The 26,016-nt window shown below is 39.5% G+C and overlaps 1 protein-coding gene across 2 annotated transcripts; it reads left to right on the top strand.

The window, feature by feature from the left end:
- The first annotated feature begins 717 nt into the window (after positions 1-717).
- Positions 718-25,283, top strand: RHOT1 (ras homolog family member T1). Of its 2 annotated transcripts, XM_080356659.1 has the most exons (20): positions 718-863; positions 3,930-3,988; positions 6,207-6,288; positions 6,927-6,970; positions 7,438-7,491; positions 7,799-7,851; positions 8,405-8,513; positions 9,081-9,182; positions 10,493-10,591; positions 11,018-11,126; positions 11,299-11,419; positions 12,092-12,176; positions 12,539-12,684; positions 13,300-13,400; positions 13,647-13,777; positions 14,129-14,212; positions 14,949-15,068; positions 15,408-15,610; positions 16,947-17,069; positions 24,177-25,283. In XM_080356659.1, exons 1-20 carry the CDS (start codon positions 827-829, stop codon positions 24,292-24,294), a joined length of 1,980 nt encoding a protein of 659 aa, XP_080212785.1. In that variant the 5' UTR covers positions 718-826; the 3' UTR covers positions 24,295-25,283. The 2 variants fall into 2 exon arrangements, with proteins under 2 accessions (XP_080212785.1, XP_080212786.1); XM_080356660.1 differs by lacking the exon at positions 16,947-17,069.
- The last annotated feature ends 733 nt before the right edge of the window (positions 25,284-26,016 follow it).

Here is a 26,016-nt window from a genome sequence, read left to right as displayed (position 1 = left end):
ACTTTATTGTTCTTTTAAAGAGCCTGTAAAAAGGACTGTGTCATGGCAAGGACTGTGTTTTCTTGCCGAGGAACCTGAGGAAACGAGGTTCTGTAAGTTTCCTTGCCAGAGAATCGTTCTGGCTGCAGGGAGGTCCCTGTTGCCTGCGTGGGGTGAAGAGGCCAGGGCCGAGATATCCTGCAAAACCCCACAGCTGAATTTCTGAGAGGACCTTCGTGCAGGCAAACTGAAAACAGAGCTCCTGAGAAGCAAAAGCTTTTTTCAGGCAGTGCCGCTCCACAATGAGCAGAGTAAGTTTAATGTGAATAAAGCATGTAGGATTTGACTAGCTTATTTAGACCAATGGAGCTCCGTGGGGTTTGAAGTCATTGGCAGAAGTGCCGGCAGTCTTCAAGGTTACTCTTCTTGGCTGTCACTGAACACTGTGAACACAATTTGAACGGGAGGGTTCCTGTGTGTGGGACGCGCTCACTTGGCAGGCGCCCCCCTGCAGCCAGCACCGCTTCATTACGGTACATCAGAATAACGGCTCCTCAATGTCAGAAACCTCTGTAACCGTCCCAGGGAAGCCCCGAGCAGCCCTCCCCTCGGAGGGGACACCCCGGTACGGCTGTCCCTCCTGACCCCGCAGATCTCGGGGGGACGCGCAGCCCGGAGCGCCCCGCGCAGCCGCACGCAGGCGCGCTGAGTGTGTCCCTCGGCAGCCGCCGTAGCGCCCGCTCCGCGGCGGGGAGGAGGCGGCGCGGGGGGACCCCAGGCCGCAGCGGCTCCGCTTCCCCCGAGCCCCATGTGAGGCCGCCCCGCGCCGGGGCCAGGGAGCGGGGCCATGAAGAAGGACGTGAGGATCCTGCTGGTGGGAGAGCGTGAGTGCGGGGGGGCCGGGCCGGCCCCGGGGCAGGGCGGGGGCCGCGGCTGCGGGGCAGGGCGGGGGCTGAGGGAGCGCTGCGCCGCCATGCCGCCGGCTGTCAGAGCGCCGGGGCTGCGGGCCGGGCTCGCTCATCCCTGCCCGGGCTCCTTCACTGGGGCGGTGAGTCCGGCCCTGCAGGGCTGGGGCGCTCCGTGGCCGCCCCGGGCTGTGCTCCCGCGGCGGGGCCGGGGCAGGGACCGCGCTGGGCCGGCAGCCGGCGCTCCCCGCGTCCCTTTGCTGGATCCCCAAGTCATTAAGTCCGTTTGCGGAGCTGGCGCGTCCCTTGGGCGTCCCTGGAAATGAAACGGGGCTGAAACTCTTGCCCTGTGTTTGGCGTGTCCTGTTTAAAGTTCAGTTATGGAAACCAACCTGAAATCTTTCTCACTGAGTGTGGAAGTCAGTGGGCAGATGTGCTCCAAGCCCTTATCAGTCAAGTGTTGTGGACTTGTGGCCAGGACAGGGCCACGGAGCCAGATCCCATTAGCTTACTGAGTGACCTTGAATAAACAGCACATATTTATATGCCCGCTAAAGATACAGCGTGTTTGTGCTTTTGCATATGGACCTAAAATTATATCCTTAAGTTCACACTTAGGTACCCAAATTAGTGGCTACGCTTTCAAAGATACAGCTGCTTGCTGATGTAAATAGCAGCAAGGACATTCTGGTTTGTTAGCTTGTAAAGTGCGCCTAAGTTCTTCACAAGAAAAAGAATACAGAGTAATTACCAAGTGTTATTAGTAAAATTACTTAATTATACTGAGTGTAGTACTACTAAGTACAGTTTATGCAGTTGTTTTATAGTGTGGGTTGGCTCTGTCTGTACTGCCTAGAAAGATCCTCTGTGACTTCTTCAGAGAGGAATCCCCAGGGAGCTGGGTTTATGCAGAAAGAGTTAAGTTGTTAAGCTTGTATTTGGCTAGTTTTGCAAGACTTGGTTTATGTAGAAACGTATTAGTGCATTTGAATACACAGTTGAATTCCTCTTCAGAATATACGTCTAATGTGCTTTAATTCTCTGGCAATGGTGTGTTCTGAACTGGCTCCGTACAGTGGTTTCCGTGCAGGTGTAACAGGAGCTTTGGTTTGGCAACTAAGTTCACTATGTGTCCACCTGAAAATGTCGAAGATGCAAGTCTCTTAAGTATAGCAACATATAGTACGTGGTACCTCAGAGATTGTGAGCATCTCTATGTCATATTTTTATTGGAATTGTAATGAACAGTGGGGAGAAATTTGTTTTACAAATCAGTAAAACTTGCCAGTTACACTGTTAGTGCTGTTCGGTAAACATGTTTTTATATATATTTATTAGTCTGAAACCAGAAGTTAGTCTAGACTATGTAATACTTGTTAGACGATAACAGACTGTCAGGATCAGGCTCTGAAGTATTGGACAGACCTTTTGTTGTAAGGCTGTTCCAAAACACAGCCTTTGCCATCCCCAGTGGTCTACATTTTAGGCTTAAGGTTGTTTTACTCCTGGTATCCAGGGTGCAAACATCAATTTTAATAGTCAACAATCTTCAGAATATGTTCAGCATGTTATTTCATGCAGCATGATTTAAAAGACTTATACAGGAGGAAAAACGGTGAGTGAATTATTAGAGTGCTGTACTGTTTTCTTCGTCCTAGTCAGTCGATATTGTTTAGGCTGTTATTTCAAAGACTGTAAACAGAATTGGAAAAGCAAGTGGTTGACCTAGATTTGAGCAAAATACACCAAATCTTGACACTCGAACCTACGGATTTCCATAAAAAAACAACTCTAGAACACTTGGAAGTGTATCAGAAGCTTGTCAATACTGAGCATCTTTACTAACCAGCAACACATAATCTTCTATTTTCAGTCATATAATATTAATGAAATGAGTTTCTATTTTCAGTCATATAATATTAATGAAATTAGTTTCTATATCTCAAAACCAACGTGTTTTGTCATCATTTTGAATGAAAGCCGATTTGGTCAGATGCAAAATATGCTGCACTATTTTCAGTAGTTATCTAATCACTTGCTTATCAAGAAAGTACTTACCTATGGAAACAGGAGAGATTGTGAAGCTCTTTCGATTCAGTCAGGATGAAACTGAAGATGTAGTTTAAGCAGGAGGACACCTGGCAGTGTAAATTATGGGTTTAGCTCAGATGAGTGTCTGGTAAAAGCACAATTGTTACAAAACCTGCATCTCACTGTTCCCGAGCTCTGACCGCCGGGGAGAAGTTCACACCTGTTCTCCCTGAGGAAAACCAAAGTCTTCCTCCTCAGGATAACTTTTCCTTTGCCTTTCATAATGTGATAACTGCTCTTTAACTTACCATGAGGAAGAGAAGCTTTTCTTTCTGGATGTCAGAAGGCCCATTGTTACTATACCAAAAATAGACTTGGGTAAGTCAAATGTACTTTGACAATCATCAGTTCAGTAATGCCATTTTCTGCACAAAAACAGTCTTTAATCTCTTCTTCCTCCCAAATTCAGAATGATATAGAATGAAATAGACAAGTGTAAATGCAGTGATATCAGCAAAACAGTTTCTGTCAATGTATGACATTTTCTGTTGTCTTCAGTAGGAACAGGGATGCAGGCACTGACTGCGAGCAATGTCTTGGTAAAACATGCACGCTAACGAAGATGCTGTAGGTCCAGGACAAAATAGTTATTTGCTTGAATTGAGGGCTGTCACAGGGATATGATCCCAGACAGTATTTTGGGTTTTAAGACATGTCTTACAAACAGAGACGTGTGTTCTGGTCCAGCTCTTCTCCTTGATAGTTTAGGGCTGAAGCACAATCATCATATCAAGAATACTGTAAAAGTAATAAATTCCTAAATTCCTTTTTGTGTCCTTATAGAATTATGAAAGAATTGCCGTCATCCATAGTATGTTTAAACAACAGATAAAAGCCTTTAACGTGATCAGTTGGAAAATGTTTTTAAAATAGTTTCCATTTTAAGATGCAATGCAACTATTGAGTGTAAAAAAAACCCCAAATATCTAATCTCTGTTTTTAATGCTTTTGCAGCCAGAGTTGGGAAGACGTCACTAATTATGTCTCTTGTCAGTGAAGAATTTCCAGAAGAGGTAGAGCATCCTTATTTGTTTTCTATGTCTTACTTCTATCTTGTTGTACAAGTTTTTTTCTAAGAGTGAGTTAGCAGGCTCTGCTTTAAAATAATGTCTAAGTCTAGAATGCAATGACTCCTAGAAGAGTGATGTAGGTTACTTTAAACACACCTCTGTGTGAAGGTAGAGAATTTACATTTTATCTAAGTTCCTTTCTTGTTTTTCACATGGTTAATTAAACTCATTTTTTGATATCTGAGGAATGTTACTTTTTTTTTCTTTAAGCAGCTGGAACTGGTCCTAACTGGCCACATTTTCAACATTAGAGACTTGTAAATGGGAAGGTGCTGAAAGAGGCGAGACCCTCAAATTGTTTTGACCGTGGTATTTAAAGAGCAAGTAGATTGAAAAATGAGTGAGAAAGAGAGATTTAAAAGTCATGTTGTATAACTTATACTTTGCCATTGTTTGTAACTAAGCGAGACATTCCTTTATTTGTTTTTGAAGAATGTTTTCCTGACTCTTTTGAAGTAAAAAATGCCGGAAACTCTTACTGCTTTCTTCCAGAATAAAAGTGAACCTACTTCTACACTTTATTCCTTTAAAAAACCAGCACATAGTTCTCTTTATACCATAAAAAGAGCTGCAGCTGCTGCAAATAGTTAAACTTTTTGCATATAAACAGGAATGTTTATTTCTTCCGATCACAAGTCTTAAAATAGACATCATGTGCTGCCCTCTGAGTCTACGCTGTGCTGTGTTTAATGCAAATCCGTGGGTTACCGCAGTTCGTGAGTCCACATTAGATTCCCAACATCACCGAATTTAGTTCCCAGCCTGGCAGGTAAAAAGTGGCTCCAGTTTCTGTTTGCTCAGGGAGCTGGTCCTTTCACAGCCTGGTCGGTGGTGTGGTCACTGAGTTCTAGGCCTCTTTTCACTTCTCAGCTTCTTCCTGCTCTATAATCTAGAATATTTCTCTAGATTCATGTTGAGGGGAAAGAAGCATCATTTATATATGAGACAAAATCTGCCGTAAAGTATAGAAAAAGCTTGTAAAGAAATGCTGCATCCTATATAAACTGCTGCAAGAAACACGTACAATTCCTGCAGTCGGTCACGCGGGTCAGGGCTGTGCGGGTGTGTGTAACGGACATTTCAGGCTTTGAAATAGTGTTTGAATACTGGGTGTCATCAGCAATCAGACTTGATGAAGATGTAAGTAGAGCCTGAAGCTTTACAAAGAGCCGTTCTTCCCGTGATTGGCTTTTCTTTTTTTATTAGAAGACAAAAGCACCATTAACGTTCAGCATCAGCAGGTAGGAGGCAATAGGGAGCTGAGCAGGAAGTTTTCATTAAAATAAGTTGAAGTTCCTGAATATGGGTTAATGTTCTCTCAAAAAAAAATGACCAACAATCATAACTAGTTTATAGCATTTTGCAGAACACACTTTTTATTAGTGTCATGTTTTCTTTGGAGGCTTTTCTGAACTTAACGTTTGGTGCTCTGTCGGAAGCAATGAACTTGTCAGGTGGTGATAGTGTGAACACTGAGGCTTGTATTTTCTCCGTCCTGCTTGGTTACTCTATCTTGAATACTGAACATTTCTTTGACAAGTTGTGCACTGTTCACAGGAGTAGTTCTTGTACTGATTTCAGTGGGAGTAGGATCAGAATATCTTGTGCAAAATATAAAATGTTTAAACATAGATTAAACGGTGTTTAATGTGTCAATAATAGCACGCTAAGGCTGATGGTAGTCTCCGGCTAAAGAATGTATCACCCTTTGATGTAATTGATTAAATCTGATAACCCCCCACATTTTAGAACTTTTCTTTATTAAATGACATTTTTGTTTAAGCTGAACTGCAATTCAGGTTTTGTTTGTAGTTTTCACTAGGGTGATCGTTCTTTGTAGGTGGTCGGGTATAGTGGATTTGAGTTTTATAGAAGCATTGATTGAATCTCTTGATGGCATTGCTTTCTTACAGAGCATGTGAGAAGGTCCTTATTCAATATGTAGAATAATAAAGAATGAGACAGTAGCAGTGACTTTCAGTGCCCTGAAATAAAAAAAGAAAACAAAAAACCCCAAACCAAACCAAAGCGCTTGCGCTGCTGAGAAGTTGTTCTGTTTAAAGCTGACTAATCGACAAGTGTATACAACTTGTTTTTTGACCATCTGCGTTTTCTGGATTAAGTTTAAAGGCTCTTTCTTGCTGTTTCTGTCCAACCCAAGGTTCCACCCCGGGCTGAGGAAATCACCATTCCAGCCGATGTCACCCCTGAAAGAGTGCCCACCCACATAGTGGATTATTCAGGTAAGGACAAGCCAATACCGCTCCTGGGTGACTGATTTGGTGTGGGATTGTTTATTTAACTCGGGGGCCTCTTACACAGCCACATTGTACAGGACCAGAGCGACATGTAGGGAAAGACTAGATTAAAGCAGAAACTTGTGGGGTAGAACTGAATCAGATGGTGATGACTGGTCCTACAAATTCAAAGCCCAACATTAACTGCTGTTGGTACTTCCATGAGAGGCAGTCATAGGTACCTTCCAGTGAATTCCTGTTCTTTGGCAGACAGGTTTACAGGTGGGTACTTTTGTGGAATTCAAAACTATTTTTAGTTCTTTCAGTGAAGAGTTTACTAAGATGCAGGAGACTTTACCTTCCTTATGTTCTATGTCGTTCTGCATTTCTAAGTTTGGACACCTTATCCTTTTGTGTCAGTTTCATATTTTGTAATTTTGGTTTTTGACCTATTCTAATCTCCATGACCTGACTGAACAGATACATAGGCTCAGTGTTAGTGCCTTTTATAAAAAGATGTTCAAATCACAAGAGCTTTCACAGGGCTGAGTGTTGTGAAATACCCTAGTTCAGTTGCTTAGGGTTTTCAGTTTTGTTCTCAAAAACGTTCCATATTAACGAATGGCTTATTCTGTTGCATGCAGAAGCAGAGCAGAATGATGAGCAGCTTTACCATGAAATATCACAAGTAAGTGTATTTTAGTGTTTACTAGAAAATAGTTTGCAAATAGCATGGGGTTCTTGGTAATTTTATAATTCCTTCTGTTTCCTCTTTTAAATTCTTTCTGAGCACCTTTGGACGTTCTCTGTGCAGTCTCACGGTGGTGTGTTCCATGGCTGGCATGTAGTGCAGTGCTTGAGTGGAGGCTGCAAATTAGGATTCTTCAGTTTAGATTCCTGGGTAGCAGAGGTCTCTGCGGGCAGGAGCTGTGAACGTCACACTGCGAGACGCTTGCTGGCACATCTCAGCTTATCAGTTATTTGCTGTAAGCTGTTTTTCAGGCTGCAAATAGCTTAAGCAAAGTCAGGGACATAGTTTTTGACTCACTGTGGAACTGTTACTCTCATGTTGTTACATATGGTTCTTAAGTGTCTGTGTTGCTCTGGAGCCCCTGAGCAGTGGAATTCACAGCTTTTCCTTTATTTTCATTTCAGGCAAATGTTATTTGTATAGTGTATGCTGTTAACAACAAGAACTCTATTGATAAGGTATGGTAACACATTTTATTCAGTTATTGCTTGAGATGTAACTTGTGCACTGCTAATTGTTGGCAAGCTGAAAACTGTATTAGATGTTTAAAATGCATAAGGTGACGTTTGAGATCAAGTTACTAAGAGAACGTACAGATGTGGTGTTGCTTCTGGTCCATTTCAGTGTCTGAGCTTTCAGTCACTAGTTTCCCCTTTTGTGGGTAAATATGTGGCTTCTTGTAGCAGTTGAGGTCAAACTTGTGCACAGTTCATTCATATTAAATTTGAAAATGTGTTTTTCATGTTTGTTTTAACCCCACTTCAGGTGACGAGTCGGTGGATTCCTCTCATCAATGAAAGGACAGACAAAGACAGCAGGTGCGTAAGTAAAGATGAGAAATGTGGATTAGGCTGCACATCGATGGGTGTCAATGGACAGTGTTGAGGATGTTTATTGTTTATGAAAATCAAATTCTAAACTTAAAGTTCATATAAGAAGTCCAAGCAACAAGAGATTTAAAGTATGTAGGTCTGTTACATATGCCAGCAATGCTCTTTATTTTGAATTTCACGGTCAGCTTTTACCAGGTGTGTTTATATTTGTTACGGTATAACTAGTTTTGGCTACATGGTCTGTATAGGTTTTCTATTTATACTAGTTTTGTATAATAATAATAATAATAATATGATTAGTTACTTCTGTGTTTAACAGTGTGGGTTTTGTAGTATCAACGAAAAATACATTGCAGTCTAAGCATATATCAAAACAATTTACTTAAAACTGCCATCTTTTAGCTTTGCCTGTTGGCTGCCAGTGATGATTAAATAATGAAAATAATATAATGGCTTCTGGTGAGAGGCAGGATGCTAAATTAACATGGGTCTTTTTATCTCTCTGTCTTTAAAGCTCTTAACCTTTTTTTGTTTTCAGGCTGCCTCTTATATTAGTTGGAAACAAGTCTGATCTAGTGGAATATAGCAGTATGGAAACTATCCTTCCCATTATGAATCAATACACAGAGATAGAAACATGTGTAGAGGTATGCGAGACTTTCTCAAGTTAGAATGAGTAACAAAACCACATTCTAGCCAAGCATGTATGGCAACTTTCTAATAGAAAAGCTGATTTTTTTGTGGTTCAAAATAAAATATTCCAATGTAAGTCATTATCATCACGAGTTTTGATGTTATTTTTCTTTAGAGTAGATTACACCATTGTGTAATCAAATATTACTGTTGAATTCTTAGAATATTTAGAGCCTCCTTACATCCTTGCCTTTAGCACACGGTTTAAAATTAATAATAAGCCAGACAGGTGTCTGCAGAGTATTAAAAATTGATTTAATATGTGTGGATATGCCTTTTTTTTTTTTCAAAGTAGATACAACTGTTTGATTTCTCTGTCATTGGTATGACAGCAAATTGTAATGAGACCTCCCTTATTAATTACTGAGCAGATACAGGGGCTCGATGTCTTTTTTCCAAAGCAGCACTGTACCCACAAGAGGGGGCTAGATCTTTAAAAAGTTCGATACTTACTTGAATTTCGGAAGAAATCACCAAAGAGTCAAGAAACTAACTAATTAGTATAAGGATTTCTCTTTCAGTGTTCAGCCAAAAACCTGAAGAATATATCTGAGCTGTTTTACTATGCCCAGAAAGCTGTTCTGCATCCTACAGGTCCTCTCTATTGCCCAGAGGAGAAAGAGGTATTTACACATAGATTCTAAGAACAAATAATATGGTGGGGGTGTTAATCAGTTCCCTGTTCTTTCCTTTTCAGTGGATTTTGCATTTCTTAGTGTGTTCTGCTACCACCACCCTACCCCCAAATATCAAGCATTATATTCCATAGCTGTGGTGGTTGTTTTGTGTTGCATTAATCTAATCTGTCTTTCCTCTTCATTCAAAGCAATGAAAAGTTTTTTGTTGTCCATGTGAACTGCCAAGTAAAATGAGCAGCTTTGGTAATGACTTGAAGCCAAATGTAATGTGAACGCAATCATGTGTTCAATTCAGTTCTCATTTCAATATACATTTAACAGTAACTCAATTTATATAAAGGAAAATATTCCAGCCTTGGCCTGATTTAATGGAAAGAACTTCTCTGAGCATCTTCTGAGACTTTGGCAAAAGGGATAAATACAAGTGACGTGGCTGGTTTTTAAGTATCACAGGTGGTTAGTTAGCTGAGTGTATTATGGAGGAGTATGTTTTTTAAAACATTAATTTATTGGGCAAATACAAATAAAATCTTTTTAACATAACCCCCATGTAGTACTGGGCAGTTGCTTCAATCATAAATACTTTGTTGAGCAGAGAACTAGAAAATAACCCTGTTTTGATTTCTTCCATCAGAATCATCCTTATGAGTTAGTAATGTTGTGGTAAAATTGTTGTGCTGAAATCTTTTTGGTTTTCCCAAACCAATCTCTGTGCAATCTATGTGACCTCTGTGAAGAGAAGAGTTCGGCATCACTGTAGTTGTTGGGAGAGAATGACCAGTGTCTGTTTCCCATCGCCTGGAGGTATCCCAGCAGTTCTTTTGTCCTAGAGATAGTCCCTCTGATCAGTGCTTTGCCTGGTAGATGAGTGAGCCCTGTGAAGAGTTTGGGTGTAGTTGAAATGGTGACTAGAGTCAGTGTGCTTGCCTAGAAGGAGTTACGGTAGTTCTAGAGCTGGTTGTTTTTACAAGGTGCTGAGATTGCAAGGCCTTTTTTTTCACCACCAAAAATGCTGGGTTTTTTTAATTTTATTTTAATAACTATCTAGTGCCACCTTCAGCTTGTCAAGAGCTTGAGGCTCTTGTAATAATTGAATAGAAAGATGTTTCTGTGGAGTAATTACTTTAAATGTATGGATATGAATTTGCTAGAGGATTTTGTTTCCTCTTGCTCTGTATATTAATGTCTCCTTTCTAAACATGTAAAATGAAGGCTACTGATTGAGCTGCCTGATGTCATTCAGTGTAATCTTTTTGTATTCAGGTCTAGATACTGAACTTTCCTTTATTCCTTAGATGAAACCTGCCTGTATTAAAGCCCTCACTCGCATTTTTAGAATTTCTGACCAGGATAATGACGGCACTCTCAACGATGCAGAACTCAACTTCTTTCAGGTAACTCTCTTGCTTATCTTTTCTCCATGCGTAATAGTTGAACTACACAATTCTAGAAAAACAAGTGATTGGTTTGGTTTTGAAGGAATAGTAGTGAGGTGAATTGTAAGGGAATCAGGTCTAGATATTACAAGTCTCAAGTGCAGCATAAAAGAATGAATCTGTAAAAATGTAAATTTTTACAAATCAAATGTAATTTGATTTCTAACCATTGTTCAAGTTTTAGTTCAGGAGCAAAGTAAAATTGAAAAAAAAAATCTATTAGAAGTAAAGAAAATAAAGTTTGTACACCTTAATTTCCACTAAGAAATTGGATTGTCCTGTATGAGCTTATCAAAACGTTTAAAGCTGTATTTCATACAGGACGTGCTGTTTGTCCAGCTTAGCAGCCAGTGGTTTTAACACACTTTTTTTGGTTTTTGGTAGAGAATTTGTTTCAATACACCGCTGGCACCTCAAGCTTTAGAAGATGTAAAGAATGTAGTCAGGAAAAACCTAAGTGATGGAGTGGCAGATAATGGATTAACATTAAAAGGTGAGCCTTATTTAACTCTTACAAGATGATGCTGTAATGTCACCCAGGAGGTTTCAAATCTGAATGTGTATGTCAAGCTTTTTTTATTTTTGGTCTGATACTGATTCCATTAAAAATACTTATAGCAGATAAAACACTTCAGAACCTTAATATTTCACCATTTGATTTTTAGGTTTTCTTTTTCTACACACACTTTTCATTCAGCGAGGAAGGCATGAAACAACTTGGACTGTTTTACGACGCTTTGGATACGACGATGACTTAGAGCTTACACCAGAGTACTTGTTTCCTCCGTATGTGTCACTTATTTTAGCTTGACATTCATCTAATTTATGCTGCCTCCTGCTTTGGCAGGGTTATTGTCGTGTGTTTATTTAACACATGGTTACATCAAGTATCTCCCTTATTTATGACCTACCAGCCAAAATCTTCATGTGACTGAGAATTACAAAGGAAGAACTCCTGTCTCTTGTGCCAAATCATATACTACTATTTCTCTTTATAAGAAAGATGGCAAAAGAGACTCTTAATACAAAACTGGAACATAAATCTGAGCAGTTGCTTATTTTATGTAGCAGCAAAGTGGAAAAGGCTTCTCAGTAATTTCATAGCACTTGAGATCCTTCGAAAATCCTCAAATTAAAAAATTGAGATCAACCAACTTTGTGGCTTCTTTTAAAAATGTAACTACATAATTTTGATTTAAAAAAAACACCACCAAACAGAGCAATGACAACTGATTACCCTATATATGTATATATATATCATGTAACATGAACACACTCGTAACTTTAGAATTCCTAATAAAAAGTATGTGCTTTGATCTCTTTAAAGATAAGCTATTAAAGCTAAATGCAAAGGTCAAATACCAAATGTTGTAATTCAAAAAGTCTGTGTTTTGATTTTTAAAATTCTGTATTTCATAAGCGCACTTAACACTTCTTGGTTTTGTTTTCAATAAACAGGCTAAAAATTCCTCCAGACTGCACGACAGAATTAAATCATCATGCATACTTGTTTCTTCAAAGTATTTTTGATAAACATGATTTGGTAAGATTTTAAGTTGAGTGTATGTGTGTCCTGATACCGAAGAGCCTTAGTTTGCTCACACTTCCACTAGAAAAAAGTTTGGTCCTGTCATTATGTGACTTCATTCAGAAATTGGCTCTGACTGAAGCTAAGCAGTCAGAACTAGTCTGCTCTTTATGCCTACAAGGAGAATTGCCAGTTATAGTTGTGCTACCAATTTTTTTTAAACTGGCTCATATATTTAGTCTTATTTAATAACAAGAACAATGATTAAAAACAAAGCAGCTCAGTTTCTTGAATCTTGCAAGCGTACAGCAAGAAAATACATTTAGAATAGGCATGAATGAAGTGATTTATGTCTGCTATCGTGTGCTTGTTTCCAGGACAGAGATTGTGCTTTGTCTCCCAATGAACTGAAGGATTTGTTCAAAGTCTTCCCTTACATGCCATGGGGGCCTGATGTCAACAACACTGTGTGTACAAACGAGAGGGGCTGGATCACCTACCAGGGGTTTCTCTCTCAGTGGACGTGAGTGCGATACGATGCATTTTAGTAGCTGAGAACTTTTGATATGATAACGCATTGGTAGATTCCTCTTAAAAATCTAGTAGAAAGAGTGGACATTTAGTAGTTGAAAACCACCCCAAGGAAGCAAGTTTTTATAGCCATCCAGTGGCCTGATCTTCAGACAGTTGTAACCACCTGTTCAGGATTTGGCTGGTATTTAGCGCTAACTGTGAAGAAGTGTCTGCAAAATGTTGAACTCTCCTAAAACTTCTTGAAGTATTTATTTCTGTTCTACTCTTTAGAGACTGTATGAATAAGGGTATTCAATGATGAGGTTTTTTTCTTACCGAAAATATGGAAAATGAGGAAAACATTATTTGTCAAGGGAAAAAATAATACGGTGTAGGTTGATAGGCCTGAGCAAGTACTGGCTTCATAGTGTTACGCTGATTATTTAGATGGGTAAAATTGCCACCATTTACCTTCAGAGTGCTTTAGTCCCTCAGTACTACGTAGTGCCAGGAATACGTCTGTTATGTCAGGCTGGAGATAGGAGGAAAAACTGTTTCAGTACTGTAGAGAATTGGTGTCACACATGCTAACAACTTAGAAACTTATTTTTGTCCCCTGTGCTAGACTCACCACATACTTAGATGTACAGCGTTGCCTGGAGTACCTGGGTTATTTAGGCTACTCGATACTTGCAGAACAAGAATCTCAAGCATCAGCAATTACAGGTAATAAAATTTAAAGAAAAAAAAGTATAACTTAGGAATTGAAATTCAGAAATCTACTCAAGAGTAAATTGTTAAAACAAACACTCTTTTTTCACTTATATTCGTTTTTGCTTTCTGTTCATGTCAAGCCTTTGATTGAATATCTTTGATTGGTTTGTGTACATTTTCATGTAAGCGGACAGTTTGTGTTTTCACATAAATACGTGCACGTACATCCTGTGAAAAACACTTGTGTTTTTTCCAAAGTAACACGAGATAAAAAGATAGACCTGCAGAAGAAACAGACTCAGAGGAACGTGTTCCGCTGCAATGTTGTTGGGATGAAAGGCTGTGGGAAAAGTGGAGTTCTTCAGGCTCTTCTTGGAAGAAATCTAATAGTAAGAAGCCTTTTGCTTATATTCACCTATATATGCTTTTGAGTTAACGCTGAACAGCAAACCCAATTGATCTTAGAGTTTTACTGATTATTATTGTGTTCGGAGAGTTCTATGAGGGAATAGAGAATTATTGGGGAGAAGGTTGTGGGTTTGTCTTGTTTTTAGCAAAGAGACAAACAGCTACTGCATGCAATAGTCACTTGTACCTCGCGGATTATAGCTGTGCATTTACTTGCAAAATAAACTACAGATTACTGTGATTTTCATTCAATAAATGGAGTAAAACAGCTGTTCAAATGTAACTTAAAGGGGCAAGTCGCTGTGGTCTAACTTGGAATTCTGCGTTTTCAGAGGCAGAGGCAGATACGTGCAGAACACAAATCTTACTATGCCATTAATACAGTCTATGTCTACGGGCAGGAAAAATACTTGCTGGTAAGGTTGCCTCATTATTGTTACCGTATGATTGGCTAATCTTAAAATTCTGCAAACAAATTTCTGTTTTAATCGTCCTTTCTTCATAGATGTGGATTCTCCCCCACACCTTTTCTGTTTCAAGTAACTGCTGTTTTAAATGTTGCTAGTACTTCAAAGTGAACCTGTTGGGAACATGTTATTTTTGAAACCTTGCCCTAAATTGTACAGAACCTGGTCCTTTATGTTTATGCTGCAGGGTGTCCAATTATAGCATGATAAATTATCAGCAAGCAATCTGTGTATTCAGAAAGAAGAATCTGTCATGTACGGTGATTAGCATGGCTTAAGTTAATCTTCACTGGGTGAAATACTTCCTTTAAAGCTGCTTCCAGTGTAGTTTTCCTTTCTGATAATATTATATTGTCCTTTGTGTTCCAAGATTTAGTCTTCTGCTCTCTGGTTTTCCTTGGTAGGATGAATGCCAGTTTCTGTGGGAATCTAAGACTTTGCGTTAAAGTAAATGTAACTTTTTACGCTGAGGTTGTGATTACCTGCAGATGTGATGTTAACAGCTCACATATGTTGGCTGTATGGTAAATTCCTACTATTTCATTAATTCTGCCTGTTGTCAGTCCAGTAGTTCTAAGGATACATAAAAATGAGCCATAAAAGTGATGAGAAAAATAATGGTATAAAATTCCTTTTCCACATAATGACAAAGCTTTTCTCCCTCTCCGACCATCTCTTTTTCTAGCTACATGATGTCAGTGACTCTGAGTTTTTAACTGACAATGAGACCATATGCGATGCTGTGTGTCTGGTGTATGATGTCAGTAACCCCAAGTCCTTTGAGTACTGTGCCAGGATTTTTAAGGTTTGTATAGTTTATACAGACAGCCTTTACGTTTATATATCTTTTCGCTGGCAAAATGTTCAGTGTCAGTTACTGGTCCTGTATACAAGTTCTAGTGTTTAAAAGACATTTTGTTTGCGAGTGCTGGCTTTATACAGCAACACATTAAAAATGCAGTTTTCTTAATAATACAAAGCTAATATCTGTTTGTCTGTACAAAATATTCTGCTTCTAGAAATGCCTGACTTCAGTGCAATGAATATATCTCAACACTCCTGCAACCAGTTCAGCTCAGGCTGTTCCAGGTCGAATGTATCACATACTGTTTCTTTCACTTTCTTTTTTTCTTTGAATTTGCAGCAGCACTTCATGGATAGCAGGATACCATGCTTAGTGGTAGCTGCGAAGTCTGACTTGCACGAAGTTAGACAGGAATATAGCATTTCTCCTGCTGAATTCTGCAAAAAACACAAAATGCCTCCACCTCAGGCCTTTACTTGTAATACGATTGACGTGCCAAGTAAGGATATCTTTGTTAAACTGACAACTATGGCAATGTATCCGTAAGTACTTGAACTGTTATATTTTTGGCGTTGCATGGGTCATCCACAGTCCCACTGCATGTCATTGTTAGCCACGGGGGTGGAACTGCCTCACCGAGGTTTAGCAACAGAGAGACTTCAGTGGCTTGAGTAGAGTCTTCAAATTGGGAAAGCTGGTATATATCCAGCATTTAAATCAGCGTCAGCTGACACTCAGCGTTGCAAAGGCCAGTGAATGTGCTGGCTTCTGCTCTGTCCTTCCTGTGGATGCATAACTCAATATGGCAATATTAATATCCTGTCATTTTTGAGATATTTGTGGAGAAGTTGTACTCTAATCCTTGTTGATAGCTCACCTTGACAGCCGATTACAGGTAAAGACACTCTTTAAGTGAACAACAGTTCCCCCAATGCACTGCTTCAAGTTTTTTTTTATTTTTAGGATGTTTATTATTACATGCTTCAGTTCATTAGTCTAATAGATCTCATATATTTTTAATAGAATTTCTTTATAAACACCTTCTGGGCTTCAGAGAGAAGATAATTAAACTCACTTTCTTCACTACACATCTCACTGTTGCTAAGCTCACTTTGCATCTCTTTTTTTTGATGGACAGAGCTTTTAATATGGTGTAGAACTACATAAATATTACAGCAGATGGAGTCTAGTATGACAGCTGACATTTGCTTTAAATTAAATAGAACTAATGTCACTTCCACCCAGAATAGTAAAATTAAAAAGAAATATCTGAAACTTTATGTATTGAATTAGATTGGTAAAGCTTCTTTGTTTGTTTTCGTTCCCGTGTTTTATTTTGTAGCGCTGGAATACTGGGAATAGCACTAAAGTGTAGCACTGGCCAAATGTCTTGTCATATCAACATTCCTGCTTTTTCCCCTAATTTTCAAGCATGTGTGTTTGTTAGGGTGGCGAGAGCAGAGGAAATGTCACTTGGTAAAGTGTGCATTCAAAGTGGTAGAAAACGTGGCTGACTTTCCTTTGAACAAGGGGTGTTACCTATTGCTGTGCAGACATACCCAGAAGCATTTAGATGCTTTCCTTACAAACTTAAATAAATTTAGCAAACATTTTCGTTCACGTTTGTGCTTTGCTATTAAGATCAGCCTACGGCGGTAATGCCGAAGTGTCCAAGATACAGAACATCGAACCCTGAAACTCTGCACAGCTGTAGTTGTACCCTCGCTTCCCCAGTGTATTATTTATTTTTTCCTCCTCTCCTTACTCATTCAAATGTACCTTTTATTCCTGAATCTCTCTTGGTTGTGGCACAGTCCTGATGTGCACCTGATTTGACGAGCGCGATTTCAACTGCTGTCCTTCTGTGTGTTTTCGCAGCCATGCCCGGTTACGCTGTATGTGCGCCTGCAACAGGTGTACATTTTGCATCTGTCAGAACTTCCTCAACTCAGACTTGCTGCAATCTGTAAAGAACAAACTCTTCACTGCAGTTCTTAACAGGTCCTTAACTTTATTTACTAGGTACCAGGTGTGCTTTTAAAATAAAGGGTTTTTGGAAAAGCAATTGGTAACCTTATATACTGCAGGTTTTTCACTCCATATCCACTAAATAGGCAGATACTTACTTTAATTATTGTCACGGAATTGTCAAACTTTGTTAAATTTGAAGGTATTTTTGAGCTTAGTCTAGTGTTTTCTTTGAAGCATTACCAGTTTGGTAGTCGATTCAGGCACTTAGAGATTGAAAAAATACTGTGGAGGAATTAGGACTGTGCTTTAGGGAACTGGTAATGGCCATTAAACAGTAGCTCTAAATCTCTGTAATGCGTTTCACTTGAGACATTATAGTTTTGTTTAGTACTGATCAGAGGTAGTGCCTCTTAGATACAAGTTACACAAATGTTTTTGTAAAGGCACAGCTTGGCTTATAGCAGCATCATATAACGTATTACCTGTTTGTAATTGCTAGTTTGATATTTGGGAATTCACAGAATTTCTGTGTGTGTGTGTGTGATGCTTGGTTTACACAAAAAGTGGATACTTGTGTAAAAAACCTAGAGCGTTTAACATCCAATTCCTCTCTGAACAGAAGGCAACATGTAAGAATTGGTAAAAGGTCAAACGTTTGCATTTGCAGATACTTTGGAAAAAAACAATTGGTAAAGAGAGAGAACTGGTTTTCAGCATAGAAAACAGCGCTTTACCTTGTCTGTGTGCACTGCGGGCGGGTTCGGCACCGTGATGTACTAACACCTCAGCGCTTGCCATCGCACCCCAGCGGCTGGGAGTTCAAACCAAACAATTTTCATAGTGCAGCGGTTCCATCGTTTACAGCCTTCTTGGAGGTTATATGGAAAACGTGATTCTTGGTGGCAGCCGTGATCAGTGTGTTTATTTGAAGGCCACGTTTAGAATATCCTGACATGCTGGCAGTGTATGGATGTTACTGCTTTCTACTGTTTTCAGCTGGAGCTGCTCCAAATAAGAGTGGCTCTCTCCTTTAAATGCAAATTCCATGCACAGAGGAGTTCTACTGATATACCCACCCGCAGGAGTGAGCAGCTTTGTGAAAGACAACTTTAATCCGAGATGAAAATGTTAACCACCGAGCGCGAGTTCAGAGAAGGGTGAAAAACTCATTAGCTTAGGAGAAGACTGTGAATATGAATGAGACTGTTCATGTTCCGTCTCTACTACAGCAGTTGTCCCTTAGACAAACACGCCTTGAAACAGCGATCTCTTTGCATGTTGTCACTCTAAAACTTCATTCAGCCGTCACTACTAGAAAATCCCAGCTCTTCATTATTGAGGCTGAAATCACTTCTATAACGCATCCTCATTTTTTGGAAGGGTTATGGGTCACTACTTTAGCTGTCATGGCTTGTTACTCTCTTGTATGGGCCCATGGGGTTTTTTTGAGTCCTGCATTAGACATTGCACTTTGTTCCTCTGAAACAGTGTCAAGGGCTCAGGGTATTGAAGTGGTTTTTGAGAAGTCTCAGGAAAGCTGTCCATCCACACCTTGTCACTGGATAGTGTGGAATAAGCATAGGAACCTGCTACTGCCTAAAAAAGTACGTAATTCAAGGTAAGGAGAGTTCCTCATAGACTTTTCCACTGCCCCACAGAAAGGAAAAATTAATGTGCTGGAAACTCTTTGTCTATGATCATTCAGCCAGTCACCAGGGTTTTGTTGCCAGTTTCCAGCATGTTCACTTCATCTCCCCAGGTTACTCACCATTCACTACATCGACCTCTGTATAACAATGTATAGTAGAGCTGAGATTGTAAACAAGAGGCAGCAGCTCCTAATCGCAGACTTCAGTAGGTACAGGCGGTTTTCTTGTTTAAAACTTGTAGCTCCTTAGATGTGGTTTTAATCTAATGATTTGTGATGAGATCAGAGAAAGCCTTTGAATCAAGAAGGATTTGCCGATGTAGTTAGTTTATATAACTTTTCTTATTTTGCCTTTACAAGTGCTTACCCTTAGGTCAGGTAGTTGGGCAAGAATGAGATAACTGAGTGGTAAAGGAGGTTTCTCGAAGGTGCTTATTCTCCTGGTCCCTTCCTGTTCTGAAGCTCTAGACAGTAGAAGCAGGTAACATTTTTCACATTGGACCCCTCCCTGTATTATTTGTTGCTAAGTAATGCTTCGACACTATTACCAAGGCAAAACATAATATCACGTTTCAATATTCCCACTGTAGTAATTAAAGGAAGAACATTGCCTCTGTGCAACTGGAAAATACTATCCATGCCCACCTTCCATTTCAGTTCCACTGGCAAATTTCACAGACTCTTGAGGGTTTGTGGGTATCAGAAAGGCAAGTTCAGCAAATGTGGGGGTTCAGCGTGGAGAGACTGATCATGCAGGAACAGGATTGTTGGTTTGAACTCCCCGGGCTCGCTCTTCATCAGCTCTGTGAGGAGGAGGAGGCTGCGTTCAGAGCACCGCGCATGCATGTGGGAGACCTGGTCCTGTCTTGTAGCAGTTTTATATTTTTAATTTATTCTTTCCTTTGGGTGTTCGTTTGTATTTGTCTGGCTGGCCCTTAATCTCTTTTTTACTACATTGTTGTGCCTCTTTTTAAAAGCGAGGTTTCTGCTTCTCTCATTCTAACCCTTCCTTTAATGATGAGCTTGGATTTGGCGCATTTTTTTTAAAGCACTGATTTTAAGTGTGTGTTTCTGCTTGCTTGGTTTAAAATCATTCATTTGTTGCTTTTTGCTTGTGTAGTAGTGGCATTCTTCTGTCAGTTAATTTCGTTTCAAAATAAACTAATTGTAATGCATGAGAATTGTGTTGTTCAGTGAGGAAGGCTTCTCAGAGCATGGGTTTCTTCCTTCTAAAGTTTTTAAATATTACAGAATAGAAGGGGAGTTCTACTTGCATATAAACATGGTTGTCTCAGAAATTATCTGTAAGATGTTTTTTTCCCTATGAAAACCTTCCTTCTGTGAAATTAAAGTTAAGACAATAGTTTAATTTTCCTGTAGTAATGGGAAAGTTTTAAGGGTATAACCGAGGATTTCTTTTTCAACTATGTGCAGTATACACAGATTATTTTTCAAAACTATAGTATGTTGCCATTAGACATTATTGGAGAAATCTACCCCGATACTTAGGACAGCATCACAATATTTTACTTACCTGTTTTCCTCCTTCTCTAAATGGTTTAATGCCCCGTACTGAGAAGTTTGCAAAGCTGCGTCCCCCGATTTCTTTCCAAACAGAATATAATTCATTACCATTTTACATTATGTTTAGGTTTTGTAGATACTAAGATGCACTTGGAGCTTTTCACATTTCATGTCTAATGCATGGGCGCGAATTCTAACTGCTGGGCTTGGTTTGCATCCTAGAAGAATCTGTGCCCGAAGGGAAGCAGCGGCAGCTTGTGCACGTTACGCGATGTTTTTGGAATTCAGCTGCTTATATTTAAATGCTGGAAGCTGTTGCCTGTCAGCGCAGGCGGCTGCTGCTCGCTGGCTGCATTAGTGTGTTTAGAATCCTGGGGTGAGTGGCCTGTTAGCCTCGCCGCTGCGCTTTTAAAATGCTTTTGAGGTTAATGCAGGAATGTTCTTCGACTTTTGTAGCTGAGGTTAAACCTTCCCAGACTTGGGGTTCTGCTGCTGACATGGGGAAAAGCGCCAGGACCGGCCCGTAACTCAGTGGTTGTGTGTGTGAGCGTGACAGGCATGCTCAGTTAACCGCCTGGTACCTGCGTGCTGCAAACTGCTCGGGACTTGTTAAAGCCTCGGAAAGGAGAGACATGACAGATTACAAACATCTTATTCAACAAGTCACAAGTTAGGGGTAGGTTGAATAAAAATCTGGCTTTTTTTCCAAAACATGCATTAAACTCTGAATTTTATGCCAAAGGCAAAATTTCTAGAGTTTCTTATATATGTAGAACTAATTATATAATTAAATACACACACCAATCTGTTTGGCAAGTTTGAAAGCTAGTTATTATTACTTGTAAGCAAGAGTTTCAAATACAGCTTCGTTTATGGAGTCCTAACTGCTACTCTGTGTGTGTATATGTGCACATCCATATGTAAGTTTTACCCTTGGAGAGAACTTTTCTAATTCAGAGTTACTCTCTTACCAGCAAGGTGGTAATTTCTACCACTGGGGAAATTAGTTTCATAAACACAACTGCACTGAAATACAATTCGAACATTCTTTATACAAGAGGTAGAAGAACCTGTGCTGGAAATATTGATCCTTTTAATTATTTCAGACAGATTTTCCTTTTCTTTCTTTTTTTAACGTTAATGGCAGCTAAACAACATTAGGGATCAAAGTTACAAAATGGAATTTGTGACAGCATAAGGAACATTTAAGGAAGAAAAGTAGGAACTTTTTTCAAAGGTGTAAAGCAATTAGACATCCATAGTGTTCCAAACTCCAGTAAGTGTTTTTGGACTTCAGATTTTTGGCCTGAGATATTCAGAGGGCCCTAATAATTTCTTACTGAAGTCAGTAGGTTTCCTTGAGGTTATTAGACAAATCCCTGCCTTTGATTTAGTTCCTTTATTTAAATGAGTCTCTCTCTGTTAGGCTTAGGAAGGGGATCAGAGTCAATTTACTCTCCCTTTAGACATGAAAAGAGGATTTTATCATGACTGAGAATATATGAATTGTTTTTAAAAGGATGAAGCACGCTCAGCAAGTTTCTTGCATACTGTTAAATGTGGACACGTGCAAAAGTCAAAAGAAGGTAAATCGTAGATAGGAATCAGAAAATCTAGATTGGAGAGATAGTGCTTTATGAGGCAACGCAAAAAAATTCATTTGCAATTTAAACAGAGATTTGCACATTTAAAGGGATGTTTTTTGAATTACACAAAGAGTCGAGCAGCTGAATTAACCAAATTAAACTTGTGTTGTTACTTATACAAATACTCACCCAACAGATCTTGTCACATAATCTATTACAATCATGTCACATACAAGGGATTTATTTTACATACCCAAATAAGTTTTGTAATTTACAGATCTAAAGACAAGGGCTTTATAGTCTTCTACTAAAACAACTACCACATGTAGTGATAAAATACAGTCTTTAATTGAATTGTCAACAGTAATGAGATCTTGTCAGTTTAGAGCTGATGTCCTGGGGTCGTCCAGAGTGTTCAGCAGGGACTCTCGAGCTCGTGTGTTTCCTGTGGACACACAAACATTGAGGCTTTGGGGATGGAGTGGGAAGAGATTTCATTTCTTACGCAGTTTTCTGAGCTCTTAAAGTAATGGCATTTAGCTACGTAAAATCATAGCTTTTACTTAGCTCATCAAAAGTACAAACTCCACATATTTCTGTTTTTCCCCAAGCACTAAGTTTTTAACAACTGAATGAGAATCAGGTGCTAGATGGCTAAATTTATCAGTTGTCTGGGCTTTCCCATTTGAGTGTATTTGAGCCAGTCGCTGTTGTTGAGCCGTGCTATGAACTGCAAACTGTACATGTGTGTATGAAAAGGTTAAGAGCCTACCTAGCTGAGTTGGGGGCCATGCTGTTAGCAGACCAGGAGAGCAGGATTATGCAGCAGGTGCACGCCGTCAGCTCTGTAGAAGATTCCATCTTCATGGAGTCATCTCTTGGTCCGCGTTTGCTTGAAGCCAGGTAACAGCAGCCAAACTAAGGCGACCTTGCCATTGCCTCTTCCCTTTCTTCCCCTCGGCAAACCCCTTGACATCGAGTTTGCAGAGAGTTTTGTCAAAACTAGCTGTAGAGGAACTAATGCTTGCAGGAATTCATGAGTGTGATCTGTTCCGTAACCCAGCAAGATATTCTTACATGAGATTAGGAATTTTTAGCGACCAGCTGTGTTTGTGCACCAAAGAGCCTGTTCTTCAGCATGTGGTGTGACCGTACGCTGATTATCTGGATGGCTTATATTTCACCTGCAAATGTCTACTAAAGAACATCCTAAACTGGTTCTGTGTATTTTGATGCAAGTAACAATTCCTGCTTTATTAAACAGCCTGTATGCGATAGCTCTGCAGCTCACGCTGTGTGAACCTCCCATCTTTAATATTAATACTCCTGCAGCTTTCACCAAGTAACCCGCGATGATTAATACAGCCTAAAATATGAAGGCTAGCGAAGTTGTGTTGTAAATTCAATCTTAAATAGAAGTGTAAATTCTAGCTTAAATGAAAGTAAATAAACATTAAAAACAAACTTCACTATTGTTTAGGAACTTTTTGTGCTTTGAATTATGGCATTTATGATAACTTGTTTTAAACGGTAGCTCCTGCTTTCTGGTAAGCTGTCATACTTGAGACTACTGTTGAGGCTGGCTAGCTGTGTTTAACTGAGCATGCTCACAGAATTCGGGCGATGTTTGGGAGAGTTGGGTCGTGCTGTCCCTAATGTCATGCAAGATGTGGCTTTTTATGTCATACAGTCACTTCATACTGTTATTACATCTTGTCCTTTTCTGTTGGTGCCATCGTCACTGCTTGTTTCACTAGCACTTTCAGCTTTCAGCTTGGTATTGGATGACGTTCTATTGCTGTTCTTGTGACTGTACTGGGAAGAAAGGGATTTACAAATGGTCTTGCTTTTGATTCTAGCTTTTGGAAAAATATTACTTGCTACTTGTCAGTAGACCTTTTTTGGGGGGAAGAAGTATAAGTAGATACTCAACAGGACTGGAAAGTTTTTCATGGAAAAGCAGAAATATGCAAACTCAACATTACAAAAAAGGATTTTGCTGGACAGAGTTGTTGTCACTATGGCTTATTAATTATTTGCTAGCTGGTTTTGTTTTCCTTTCCTGAATGCTTGCTGGCACTCGAAGAAGACACGCTGCCCCCCCCATTCATAACTAATGATCTGCTCCTGCATTTCTCTTCAGCGGTGCGAGCTCTCTGACTTTAGCGAGATACACTAATGGGATCAGGGCTGCAGATCAGATCCTGAGCTTTTAAGAAAAGTGAAACAACAATATAAATACTCGTAAGGCTGAAATGTAAGCTGCTTGCCTGTGACAAGTGTAGTGATGAATTTCCAAAAGCAAAGTAGTTTTAGCACAAGTTGTCTGATACTCCTGTCATGGCATTAACCTGGTTTTGTATGTGTGTTAAATTTTAGGCACGTGAGACAAGCTGACCTCAAGAGCTCCACGTTTTGGCTCCGAGCAAGTTTTGGTGCTACTGTCTTTGCAGTTTTGGGTTTTGCTATGTACAAAGCGTTATTGAAGCAGCGATGATCTGAGAAGAACCACAGCTGGCCCTACCAAATCAATAGTAAAAAAAAACATTTTATGTACATTCTGAATGCTTTAAATTCTGCTAGAAATATTTATATATGCAGAGTTACTTTATTAATATTTGTAATTCATGCATAAGATTATTTTAAATTATAGCTCTAACTACAGTATTGCATAATGTGTGGGGAAAAAAAAAAAGCATCTTACCAGCCAGCTAAAATGGCTTAACTTGTGAGGCCAAAAGGGAATTTGTTGTAAATAACCTGTACATATTAAAGCAGTAAGACATTGCTTCCCAAACAGCTATTCAAATACTGTTCAGAGATGTTTCACCATGACGACATACTAGTGTATAGTTGAAATTCATTTTCGGTTGAGTAGATTCAACTCCCGGATCGTACTTCCTCAAGGATTGCTTATTTATTTCACATGGATCTGAAGTGACTTCATCTTTTTGGACTATAAGCTATACCAGATGGAATTTGTGATTTTCATCCTTAGCGGTTCTTTTTAACTGACGAACAAATTTCCCCACTAACTATGTATTTGAAAAAAAAAGGTCACTGTTGCTGTCCTGGCCTGTGGCTTTGTGTGTTACCTGACCAGTGACATCATTATCAGTCTGATTTTTCTTTTAAAAGGAAAAATGTAAACTTCAAAAACCGTCAGATCAATTAGTACGCTGTGTGTAATTCCTGTTTTTCATTTTCCGTTATGTTGTGTTTTATAACCCTTATGAGTCAGGTGAGCAAATTTGTACATTATAAATGTTTATAATGCTGTTTAATTTCTCACATCTGTCAGTCATACCTGTTGAAAGCTGTGTATAAGATAAAACTAAAACAATACACAGTGCCTATTCTACTGTAGTATATTAGCTGCATGGATCACAGTGCATTCTGTAACCGGCTAGAATTACCTATAGACACAGCTTTTTTAACGATCAAGTAAATCAAACATTAATTCCTCATGACAAACCTATTTTTCCATTGCTGGCCTTTTCAGGTATTTCAATAAAATGACTGTGTACTGTGTTTGTGGTTATCTTTTTCTTTTCTATTCTTTCCCCTGCCCCTGCCCTGAAAGGGGGTCCTTATAAAACCATGTCCTTTCTCTGAGAAAATACTGTCAGTGCCTTCAGTTGTCGGACCTCTTGGCTATGTAGTTTCTTTTTGTCTTATAGACCACGCCACCTCCATTAGAGGTTTATTTCTGATTTTTATCAGAAGACAAAAGCGGCTCCTGTGATATTTTGAAGTAGAAACACAAGTGCGTAGTCAAGCGTGAGTTTTGTGTTTACTGTCAAGGGTGAAACAGAGCAGGAGAAGAAAGCGAGTAGTTCGGTGGGTGGTTTGGGAGAGCTGATGCCTGTCGGTGGTGCTGACCTTCCAGAAAAGGGAGGCTAGAAGTGGTAAATGAGAAAGTTTTATCAACCAGATCAGAGTGCTCCCAATCTGGAAACTACCACACTCTATATAGAAAATTACTAATACTTTTTTAAGAAAACAGGGCTAATACTTTTTTTGGGGGGAGGTGTGTGTGCTGTTACATAAAATCTTATTATTTTCCCTGGGAAACTGATCATTAGAGATCACCTCTGCATCCTCCTCCTGCCAGGTAACTGGAGACCACAGAAATTAGATTCCTCCACATTAACCTTCCTGTAAAATGGAACAAGGTACCTGTTCTCAGCCTGTTCCAGCTCCACCAGAACGTTTGTCA

The sequence above is a fragment of the Nesoenas mayeri genome (assembly GCF_963082525.1).
Source record: "Nesoenas mayeri genome assembly, chromosome: 19".
Lineage (NCBI taxonomy): Eukaryota > Metazoa > Chordata > Aves > Columbiformes > Columbidae > Nesoenas > Nesoenas mayeri.
Note: the sequence above shows the minus strand (reverse complement) of the source record. Positions and strands in the feature narration are given on the sequence as shown.

Bases quoted from the DNA above. Each gene is read 5' to 3' on its own strand.
- RHOT1 (XM_080356659.1), top strand. From the start codon at position 827: ATGAAGAAGGACGTGAGGATCCTGCTGGTGGGAGAGC. The intron at 6,289-6,926 runs GTAAGGACAAGC...TGTTGCATGCAG, and splicing joins CCACATAGTGGATTATTCAG to AAGCAGAGCAGAATGATGAG. The intron at 13,778-14,128 runs GTAAGAAGCCTT...CTGCGTTTTCAG, and splicing joins TTCTTGGAAGAAATCTAATA to AGGCAGAGGCAGATACGTGC.